Source organism: Branchiostoma floridae, unplaced genomic scaffold (assembly GCF_000003815.2).
Source record: "Branchiostoma floridae strain S238N-H82 unplaced genomic scaffold, Bfl_VNyyK Sc7u5tJ_1439, whole genome shotgun sequence".
Lineage (NCBI taxonomy): Eukaryota > Metazoa > Chordata > Leptocardii > Amphioxiformes > Branchiostomatidae > Branchiostoma > Branchiostoma floridae.
This window is the reverse complement of record NW_023365716.1, coordinates 82,255-93,757: the sequence shown is the minus strand read 5'-3', so window position 1 is coordinate 93,757 and position 11,503 is coordinate 82,255. Positions and strand designations below refer to the sequence as shown.

Genomic DNA, 11,503 nt, shown 5'->3' with positions numbered 1-11,503 from the left:
AGCAGTTTGGAGAAGAAGGTGAGTAACGAAGACGATGATGGAACAAAATGGCGGGCGTAAGTTAAGACGGGGCAAAGGTCAGAGGTTACAATCCTGATACTCGCTTTACAATGGGTCAAACCAGAGATAACCGCATAAACCGCGGTTTCGAGCCTAGCAAAACGTTTGAAACTTTGATTTGTATTTATCATTTTGTGTTACTTTTTTTTTACCTTAAGGCCAAATCAGGTGAAATCCGGCAGAAGGGGTGATATGCGCAGGATTTCTTATTCAATTGCAATTAAGAATTTTAAACACGGTAATGACGTTATTTGAATATGATTTAAATCCACAATCATTGTTGGCATCGTTTACTCTTCATTTTTTTTTCAATCTTCATCTTTTCCACATTGAAGATATCTATATATATCTTACGCTAAAACTGCTACGGCAAAAAGGAAATCATAGACTTTGGATACACTTACTTTATTTTACTAGAATCAAAACCAAGTTAACAAATATTTTAGTATAATATAAATTGCTATCAGCTACAAATACTAAGAATACAAGTGCACAAACAGACGGCATGTGCCAAGTACATGCATATTAACAGTATACACAATGTACGTATTGTTGTAGATGTTATTCTTTCGGATACATCAAAGCAATATACGGATGTTTAAAAAAGCTGTCATACTTCTATGATCACAAAAATGTTTACACTGAGCGAAAATACATAAATGGTCGATTTTTTGCCCACAATTAAACAAGCACCCTTGCTATACAGAAACTAACACTATCTTAGATGCAAAACTAACCTCTATGAGTCGATGACGTTCACGTATACAAGACATCAATTAGCCCAGGAGCTATTTTACACAAGCACTCTATCTGGAACATTTGTCATGAGCCTTGCCAAGCTTTTAGCATATCAAAAGTAGATAAAGGCGAGATTTCCTAGCTGCAAAGTAGTTATAGTAACTGGTAAGTCTTATATGGTTTTCCTCCTCCTGGGTTCGTATTAGCCTGGTCACCAAACCCCAGCCCGATCTCAAGAATCTATCGTGCAGGGGTCTGGCCGGATGGGATAGGAACTCTTCTCAATTGTACCCCTTATAGTGGGCAAAAAACTCCGCCAATAGAACAGCACAGGATCAGCAGGAGGTAATTACACCCCTGCCATGATTGGTTAAAGACCCCCAACTGTACTTTTTGAATCCATAACAGTGGCCACCAAGTACCTGATTCGCTACTGTGATAGCCTGCTGACCAACTGTGGTGTGTTGTAGCTGGCTACCTGTGGTGAAAGTGGTCATCAATCATAGGTTCTCCTCCCTCTGATCAAGGGCCTTCGAGAACCTTTCTACAGCCATCCTGCAGACCCCAACACGAAAGATATATTTTGAGGTTGGGGTATGGTATCCAGGCTAGGTTCTCATATGCTTGGCTATTCAGACATTTGAGTTGTCCTGTTCCGAAAAACTCTATCTAGGTCTTTTTATCTGTGTGCTTTCTTAGATGTTGGTTCAAGGTGGTTTTCTGTGCAGCAGAATAGTCACAATGGTCACACTTGTAGGGTCTTTCTCCTGTATGGGACCTCAAGTGTTCATATAAATGATACTTCTGAGCCGTCCTGTACCCACACTCGCCACACATGTAGGGTTTCTCACCGGTGTGTTTTCTTTTATGTCGACCCAATTTGGATTTGTCTGCAGCAGAATAATCACACTGGTCACACTTGTAGCGTTTTTCTCCTATATGGGTTCTCATGTGGCGGGATAAGGTAGCCCTGTCAGCTGTCCTGTACCCACACTCCCCGCACATGTAGAATTTCTCACCGATGTGTTTTCTTTGGTGCTTGTCCAAACTGACATTGTCTGCAGCAGAATAGTCACACTGGTAACACTTGTACGGTTTCTCTCCTGTATGGGTCTTCATATGTCGGGATAAGTTCCACTTGTCAGCTGTCCTGTACCCACACTCCCCACACATGTAGGGTTTCTCACCGGTGTGTCTTACTAGATGTTTGTCCAAAGTGGATTTATGTGCAGCAGAATAGTCGCACTGGTCACACTTGTACGGTTTTTCTCCTGTGTGGGTCCTCATATGTTTGGATAAGTGAGACTTCCGAGCCGTCCTGTACCCACATTCCCCGCACATGTAGGGTTTCTCACCGGTGTGTTTTGTCAGATGTTCGTCTAGAGTAGATTTCTTTGCTGCAGAATAGTCACACCGGTCACATTTATAAGGCTTGTCACCTGTATGGATTCTCATATGTGTAGATAGGGTAGACTTGTTAGTTGTCCTGTACCCACACTCCCCACACATGTAGGGTTTCTCACCAGTGTGTTTTTCTAGGTGTCGGTCCAAAGTGGATTTCTGTGCAGCAGAATAGTTACACTGGTCGCACTTGTAGGGTTTTTCTCCTGTGTGGGTTCTCATGTGTACAGATAAGTGAGATTTTTTACCTGCTCTGTACCCACACTCCCAACACATGTAGGGTTTCTCACCGGCGTGTTTAACCACATGCCTTCCCACATTGCCTCTGCTCTCCTGTACCTGTGAGGTTGATGTGTTGTCAGCTTGGGGAAAGTTCACATCACACGTTTCCTGCCGCAGGCCCATGTCTGTTGTCTGGGTCTCCCTGCTGTCACTCTCCTTCACAGGGTGTTCTGTACGGTCCGTCGTCTTCCCAGAATGGCCCATCTCCTTCGCAGCATGCCCAGAACACAGTTCTCCAGTAGAAAGCTCACAGCTGGACTCTTCCATTTCCGCTTTTACACCGCACGTTTCGTCGTTTGGAACGTCCCTTTCCTCGTCCTGCTGCCCTCCCGTGTCTGTTGGCTGCTCCCAACTGTTGTAAATCTCACTCCAAGGGTGCCCGTTTGGTTGGTAGCCGTAGGTTTCCTGGTCCATCCTGTTGCCATCCAGTGGCTCCTCTTTGATGTGCGTCTCGTTCGCAGTTTGTTCCGCATGAAGCTCTTTAACGGGAGGCACAAATGTGAACTCCGCCATCTCTAAAATGATGATAAGAAAACAAGTATGAGAAAAACACATAATTATTTATTAAACATTTTATAATGCAGAAAAGAAAGTCTTCTGTGAATTTTTTTTACCGTTTTACTTAGCTCCTGAATTGTTTTTCCAGTAACAAGATCTGGATATGTATCAATTAGGGGATAGAACAACATAGTATTTCCTTATTCAACACAGGCACGAATTGACTCATAGTAAAAACAGAATACATTTATTCAACACAACAATGCAGACACATAGAAACATAACAATCTATATACACATGCGCCTCCAGAGATTTTGGACTTTAATTGTGGTAGAACAAATATGAGATTGTACAATGGTGTGATAGAGGAGTACAGTGGACGCGTTTATACCATCTGGCATCGGTCAGGTGGAAAATACATTTCACTGGCACTGCAGCTTCTTGGCCTATTCATGATTATGCGAAAATAATGACTGCACACAAAACGGGGTTGATTTCCATATATAGCAGGGTTCTCCCCAGAATTTTTTAGTATAGTGGAGGGGCTGGCAAAAATAACCCGCACCAACGCGCTGCACTTTGATGAAAATGGGTTCATTTTGCGTGTGTCAAATACTACAAGTATAACATACTGTTGTTATTCCTTTGTTGTGAAGTGGCAAAACTACTATTGTTTTGATCATTGCTCATTCACAAGTTTTTGCAGACAATGCTGACTGGAAAAGTGATGCCACTTGGTACAAAAATCTGTGAATTGTCATTAATCTTAGCAAAACTAACAAAGAAAATAGGGAAGAAACACACTAAATTTGAAAAATAGTATAGTGGAGCTGGCTGAGAGTATAGTGGAGGGCCTTCCTTATTCCACTCTCTGGGGAGAACAAAATGATATTTGGCTGTCGTTAGATTTCACACATAATTTAGTTTGAATGCCCCCCTCCCCATCGACTACCGATCGCAAACACACCTCTAATTCTAATTTACCGCCCAACAAGCACCAACCAGGCAGTATTCACTATAATTAGCAGTCTTACCTGTAGGTCTACTGTAGTAAGCGGTGTCCAAAACTCCTACAAGTCGTAAAAATGACTTCAGTTTTGAGAATATGAAAAACGCTAGACGAGCCACAAAACAAGATGGCGGACGTCAGCTCTCACTAACAGGGTAAAGGTGAAAGGTCACAAACCTGATGATAAATAGGTCAAAACAAAGATCGCCGCATAGCGCTTTACTCTTCTGGTTTTAAACCTTGCAAAAATAACGCTATAAATGAAGCAGTAGTGGTTATAATTCAAGTATTTTATGAAAGAGCACTCCGAAAAGAGTAGTGTGTGTATTTCAACACTAATGTAACTTCCTCAATAAACAAAACAAACGTTCTATATTTCAATTTTTTCGTCTCAGATTCTGTCAGGTTTTGACGGTTAGGCCAAGCCAGGTGGAATCCGATATGCGCTGGATTTCTTCCTCAATTTACCTTTAGATGTTGAAACACTGCTACCACAAGGATGCTATTTGACTACGATTGAAATCAAAACCTTACATTTTGATTGGTCTACCCTTCTTCCAAAAAATTATGGTATTTTTCTCTGTCAAAATTACGCCCTGGTAGGAAATGTCTACATATCTTAAGCTGCTAAGACAATGGAGTCAAAATTATTTTTTAAACGAAATTGTACGACTATCGGACTATATAAACAAACCCAGTGCAAATAACTGTCTTTGCTTACACTTACTTTATTTTCAATGAGCTTTACAAAAATTATGCTACGTTTTTGAACATGCCAGCATCATCTATATTGCTCTAAGCTTAAACACTACGAATACATGTGTACAAAACATATATAGCATACACATCGGTGCGTATAAACTATATACTTGGAAATGTTCGATCATTCTATCAAATAAAGTTGACTAAAGCAACTAAATGTACCAATGTTATAAATGTTCCAGTATTCAACTAAATACCGACATGTGTATATTTGATGAAAAAAAAGAAGATCATATCAAAACTATCTCAAGTCTAAAACCTACATAAAAACCCGTTTTCTGTGGCTTAATTGTCAAGGGTGATATCGTTAGGCTTTGCTGCGATAGTCAACCCTGAGTGTGAGGCTGATTTTATTGCCCCCAATTTTTCTCAAACGTACCGCGCATGGAATCCCCGTCGCGGTAAATCGTGCAATGCATGTTACCATGGCCTTATTAACTTTTTCTTAGTTGTGTGAGGCTTTCAATTTTAGTCCCAACCAGGCCAAGTCAACAGAAACGGCTGATATACCCAGAGTTTTGATAAATTTAGAATTCAGTTGAATAAAAAAAACCCTAACCACAATAACGCAACTATTGGATACAACCAACTCCTATGTAACACTGCTAAAACAATGCAGTCAGAATCGTGTCAATAGACAATGTAAATCAACACAGAATCAATGGCTTTGTTTTATTTACATCCCTTCATTTTGATGATGATCTTTACCAAACTGCATGAAGTTCTCAATCATGTAAAAGATATTGCTATAAGATTAAAAAAAAATAGAGAATAAACACTCAGAATACAAGTGTACGGAATACTAAGTACACATTGTAAGCAATACGCAATGTTCTTAAGAAACAGTCGATTTTAACACGAAAAAGTGAGTCTACTAAAACTATCTTATGTACAGAACCTACAACTATGAAGTATTAGGTGCAACTTGACTTAGTTCAAACCAACCGCTCGAAAGATTTGCTATAATAAAAATCTCTAACTGAACATGTCTGCCTCTAATGTACATTTCGTTTTTACAAACTAGATATTGGGCCCTTGTACAGACTAAGGCTACAGATAACATTTTCATAACTGGATGCAATTTTTTCTAAAAGACCGTTCACGTATTAAGGCAAAAACGTTGTATGCTGTACATTTGTCACACACGTAGATGTAGGTTCTTTGGTATGTCTTGTCAAATGTTTCGGGAGATGAGATTTCCTAGCCGCACTGTAGTTTTAGTTTGACGTCATAAGGTTCTTTTCCTGTGTGTGTTCTCATGTGTTGGGCTAAATTAGACCGTCAAGTTGCTGTTCTCACACATGAAGAATTTCTCACCGGTGTGCTTTGTTAGATGCCTGTCCAAAGTGGACTTCTCTGCGGCGGAAAAGTCACACTTTAGGTTTTTTCACCTGTATGCGTCCTCATATGTCGGGCTAAGTCAGACTTTTCGGCTGTCCTATGCCCACACTCCCCACACATGTAGGGTTTCTCACCTGTGTGTGTCATTAGGTGTCGGTCCAAAGTACATTTCTGTGCAGCAGAATAGTCGCACCGGTCACACGTGAAGGGTTTTTCCCCTGAATGCGTTCTCATATGTTTGTATAAGGTGGACTTTCGAGCTGTTCTGTGCCCACACTCCCCACACATGAAGGGTTTCTCACCAGTGTGTGTTGCTAGATGTTTGTCCAAATCGTATTTCCGTGCTGCAGAATAGTCACATTGATCACACTTGTAACGTCTTTCCCCTGTGTGGGTCTCATGTGTCGGGATAAGGTAGACCTATCAGCTGTTCTGAACCCACACTCCCCACACATGTAGGGTTTCTCACCGGTATGTTTTCGTATGTGTTTGACCAAAGTAGACTTATCTGCAGCAGAATAGTCACAGTGGTCACACGTGTAGGGTTTTCTCCTGTGTGAGTTCTCATGTGTTGAGATAAGTAAGAATTTCGCGTCGCACTATACCCACACTCTTCACACAAGTAGGGTTTCTCACCCGTGTGTTTTGCTAGATGTTGGTTCAAAGCAGATTTCCCTGCAGCTGAATAGTCACACTGGTCACATTTATAGGGCTTTTCCCCTGTGTGGGTTCTCATGTCGGGATAATTCAGACCTATAAGTAGTCCTGAACCCACACATGTAGGGTTTATCACCAGTGTGCTTTGCTGCTATATGCCGGTTTAAATTGCTTTTATGCGATGCAGAATAGTCACACTGGTCACACTTGTGGGGTTTTTCTCCTGTATGAATTTTCATATGTCGGGATAAGTGAGATTTGTTAGTTGTCTTGTACTCACATTCCCCACATATGTAGGGTTTCTCACCGGTGTGTTTTGTCGTATGTTTCCTGCTGCAGGCCCATGTCTGGGTCTCCCTGCTGTCACTCTCCTTCCCAGGGTGTCCAGGATGGTCCATCTCCTTCCCAGGATGCCCAACACACTGCTCTTCCAAGGAATGTTCACAGCTGGAATCTTCCATTTCTGCCTTGTAGGAGGGAGGAGGGGATAAATTATAGATCAAAACTTCTTTTTAAAGCTGTGACACACACTAAGAATTAGGTTTTTATTTTACCTGCAAACTGCAACTTTTTAGATTTCTAACAAGCATTAACAGTTCTCTTCTTCTCATATATGGGAAAAAACATTACAAATCGCTCTTGACAAACTTTGCCTTCGGACAATGTTGGTCTACTTAATATCAATTATATTATATGGCGAAAGACTATTTTTCAAAGATAAATGACATGTTTAGATATGAAATTTTATTATGAACCGGAACCTTATGAAACCACATACCTGGGTATGACAACAGTGCCGAATCAGAGGCTAGCATCTTTATGGATGCTGGGAGGGACGCCGTAACCTGGAACAGCATAAATCCATTACTAGTACTGTACTTGCAAAAGAATCCAACAAGCCTCCCAAAAGACTCCTCTTGCCACATCCAGTCATACAAAACTACGTTCGTTAGGATCAACTGCTATTTTTACGTGAGAGATACTATCTGACACATATACAGGCAAATGATTGAGAACTGGCAAACATACATGGCCTCAAACTTGGCCTTCCCTAGAAATTCTGTCTGGGATAGAAAGTTTCAAAGTTGCAGAACGCAGTGTCTATCCGTGCCCGGGATCTATTAAGTACCAGGACTGAAGTTATTGAAGACTGGGTAGAAAGTCAGGTGTGACGACGTGCAAGCCCCCCTCCCCATCAAAATACCAACCCTAAACACACTCCTAATTATAATTTACCGCTGAAGTAGCACACACCAAAAAGTATTAACGACAACCACAGGTCTTACCTGTAGGTCTATGGTGGTTAGCGGTCTCTATGGCTTCTTGAATTACGTAAAATGCCGACAGTTCTTCGGAGATCTGAAACCAAAGCCGAAGACGCAAAACAAAATGGCGGACGTTAGGTCTATCTCCAGGGCAAAGGTTAGAGGTCACAAACCTGATACTCACTTCACCATAGATTAAACCAGAGATCGCCGCATAACCCCTTGCTCCAGTGTTTTTGAGGCCTACATTTTTGTAATGTATGAGAACCGCCAGAGAAAAACTTTCATACGGATATCAGATTATATAAAACAACAAAATATATATTTTTAAAAAGCACAACACCAAATTATAAACTTTGCTTACAATGACTTTATTTCGAAAGACCTCAACAAAATTAAGCCGAGTTCTCAAACATGGTAGTACAATCTATATTGCTGCATGTTTGACCTAAGAACACTAAGAATACTAGTGATCAGAATATAAAGTACAAGCACAATATGCTCTTTATTGCCATTATGGGTTAGATTCATCTGAAACCAAATATCCCAAACCCAATACAGCCAATAATAATATTTAAAAAAGAAGTTTAGATACTTCATGGTCACCAATATTTATATAAAAAAATGTAAAAAGAAGATCTCTGTGCCATGATGTTTAAACACCAGACATACAAAGCCTACATCGGCTTTAGAGGTGAAAGCGGTCCGTCTGACACATTTGCTATAAACTTCGGCAGCTTTCTTGGATATGTCTGCCTCCTATATACTTTGTAGATTGAGCCTAGATTAAGACAAGTAACACAAATAACATGGTCACTAATGAAGGGGGTGCCTTTCGCCATAATGCCTTTACATGGCTTAATAATTGTATGCTATCTTTGTCATGCTCATACATCTGGTTTGTTTCGCACATCTTCTGAATTGTACATAAAGGTGGCATTTCTGCGGTACAGATAATAATAATGGTTTTTTTCTCCTCTGTGAGTTCTCCTTTTGTTGGCTATTTAGACATTTGCCCCGTAAGAACGCACTACGCACATCTACGACTTTTCACCTGTGTGCTTTCTCAAATGTCGGTCAAATGAGAGTTTGGTACGTTGCAGCAGTATAGTCACAAGGGTTTTTCTCCTGTGTGGGATCTCATATGTCGGGACAAGTTAGATCTTTGAGCTGCCCTGAACCCGCACTCCCCGGCCCCGCACATGTAGAGTTACTCACTGGAATGTCTAGTTTGATGGTTGATCAAATGATGTTTCTGTGCTGCGGAAAAATCACACTGGTCACACTTGTGAGGTTTTTCACCTGAATGGCTTCTCATGTGTCGGATTAAGGTAGACTTGCGAGCTGTCCTGTACCCACACTCGTCACACATGAAAGGCTTCTCACCGGTGTGTTTCATTAGGTGTCGGTCCAAATGGCCTTTCTGTGCAGCAGAATAGTCGCACTGCTCACACTTGTAGGGTTTTTCTCCAGTGTGGGTTCTCATATGACGGTATAAGTGTTGCCATTGAGCTGCTCTGTACCCACACTCCCCACACATAAAGGGTTTCTGACCGGTGTGCTTTTCTAGGTGTTGGTCCAAAGTTGATTTATGTGCAGCAGAATATTCACACTGGTCACACTTGTAGGGCTTTTCTCCTGTGTGGGATCTTATATGTACTGATAAGTTACACTTCATAGCTGTCCTGAACCCACATTCCCCACACATGTAGAATTTCTCAACAGTGTGTTTTCTTATATGTTTGACCAAACTGGATTTCTCTGTTGCAGAATAGTCACACTGGTCACACTTGTAGGGTTTTTCTCCTGTATGGATTCTCATATGTCGGGACAAGGCAGACCTTTCAACTGTCCTATATCCGCATTCACCACACATGTAGGGTTTCTCGCCACTGTGTTTTGCTACTGTATGGTTATCCAAAGTGGATTTCCGTGCGGCAGAATAGTCACACTGGTCACATTTGTAGGGTTTCTCTCCTGTATGGGTTCTCATGTGTCGAGATAAGCTTTCTTTATATGTTGTTCTTACCCCACACTCCCCACACGTGTAGGGTTTCTTGCCACTATGTTTTGTTAGATGTTTGTTTAATCCTGTGTGGATTCTCATATGTTTGGTTAAGTCAGACTTTTGAACTGATCTGTATCCACACTCCCCACACATGTAGGGTTTCTCACCCATGTGTTTAACCACATGCCTTTCCACATTGCCTCTGCTCTCCTGTACTAGTACCTGTGAGGTTGATGTGTTGTCAGGTTGGGCAAAGTTCACATCACACGTTTCCTGCTGAAGGCCCATGTCTGCTGTCTGGGTCTCCCTGCTGTCACTCTCCTTTCCGGGGTGTCCAGAATGGTCCATCTCCTTCCCAAGATGCCCAACACACTGCTCTTCCATGGAATTTTCACAGCTCGAATCTTCCATTTCTGCTCTGTTGGAGGGGGTGGGGTGGGGGTGGGGTAGATTATGAATCAAGAATTCTTGCTAGATTTCTGATACACACACTAAGAATTAAGTTTTGATTTTACCTGCAAACCGGAACTTTTTAAATTTCTAAAAAGCATTTACAGTCCTCAGGCCAATCATCTTTTTCTCATATATCTAAGAAAAAAAAGTCGCTCGTGACAAACTTAACCTTCGGAAAATGTTGGTCTATTTAATATTAATGGGAAGTTATATTATATGATGATAGACTAGTATATTTTAAGATAAATGATATGTTTATATATGAAATATTATTTTGTAACGGAAACGTTATGAAACCACATACCTGAGTATGACAAGTATGACGACGGTGCCGAATCAGAGGCTAGCTTCTCTCTTAGTCTCTGGATGCAGGGGAGGGACGCCGCAACCTGGAACAGCATAAATCCATTATACTTGTAAAAGAATCCAACAAGCCTCCCGAAAGACTCCTCTTGCCACGTCCAGCCATACAAAAATACGTTCGTTAGGATCAACTGCTATTACGTGATAGATACTTTCTGACACATGTACAGGCAAAGGACAGAGAAAATGGCAAACATACATGGCCTCAGGCTCGGCCTTCCCTACAGTAGAAATTCTGTCTGGAATAGAAAGTTTCGAAGTAGCACAACACAGCATCTATCCGCGCCCCGGAGTTTACAAAGTACGAGGACTGAAGTTATTGAGGAATTGGTAGAAAGTCAGGTGTGACAAACATAGTAGTGCAAGCCCCCCTCCCCATCAAAATACCAACCACAAACACACTTCTAATTATAATTTATCGCTAAACTAGCACCAACCAGAAAGCACTATAGACAACCACATGTCTTACCCGTAGGTCTATGGTGATTAGCGGTCTCCATGGCTTCTGTAATTCCGTAAAATATCGACAGTTCTTCGGAGATGAGGTCTCATAACACAGTATTTATCCGCGACCCCCGTCCCCAAAAGTAGTTCGGGTTAAAATAGTGCATCGCGGTACTTGCAAAGGCGCGTATTTATCTTCCGTCCGACAGCGAGGTGAATCT

The 11,503-nt window shown here is 41.4% G+C and overlaps 6 protein-coding genes across 6 annotated transcripts in view; 2 read left to right on the top strand and 4 right to left on the bottom strand.

Moving 5' to 3' along the window:
* The window catches only part of LOC118407668 (tropomyosin-1-like), a 1,169,601-nt gene that overhangs the window by 1,076,936 nt on the left and 81,162 nt on the right, over positions 1–11,503 (bottom strand). The gene's annotated exons all lie outside the window — the stretch shown is intronic.
* LOC118407610 (zinc finger protein 25-like) overlaps positions 1–11,503 on the top strand; it is an 865,280-nt gene that overhangs the window by 804,265 nt on the left and 49,512 nt on the right. The gene's annotated exons all lie outside the window — the stretch shown is intronic.
* The window catches only part of LOC118407627 (zinc finger protein 525-like), a 976,997-nt gene that overhangs the window by 924,915 nt on the left and 40,579 nt on the right, over positions 1–11,503 (top strand). The gene's annotated exons all lie outside the window — the stretch shown is intronic.
* LOC118407674 (zinc finger and SCAN domain-containing protein 2-like) lies at positions 1,478–2,895 on the bottom strand. Its single transcript, XM_035808190.1, has 3 exons — positions 2,634–2,895; positions 1,650–1,856; positions 1,478–1,518 (listed from the first exon to the last, which is right to left on the bottom strand). Exons 1-3 carry the CDS (start codon positions 2,893–2,895, stop codon positions 1,478–1,480), a joined length of 510 nt encoding a protein of 169 aa, XP_035664083.1.
* LOC118407673 (zinc finger protein 771-like) lies at positions 6,129–7,566 on the bottom strand. The gene is made up of 3 exons (XM_035808189.1): positions 7,528–7,566; positions 6,868–7,212; positions 6,129–6,310 (listed from the first exon to the last, which is right to left on the bottom strand). The coding sequence occupies exons 1-3, from the start codon at positions 7,562–7,564 to the stop codon at positions 6,129–6,131; spliced, it is 564 nt and encodes a 187-aa protein (XP_035664082.1). The 5' UTR covers positions 7,565–7,566.
* On the bottom strand, positions 9,225–10,433 carry LOC118407672 (zinc finger protein 572-like). The gene is made up of 3 exons (XM_035808188.1): positions 10,291–10,433; positions 10,044–10,077; positions 9,225–9,437 (listed from the first exon to the last, which is right to left on the bottom strand). Exons 1-3 carry the CDS (start codon positions 10,431–10,433, stop codon positions 9,225–9,227), a joined length of 390 nt encoding a protein of 129 aa, XP_035664081.1.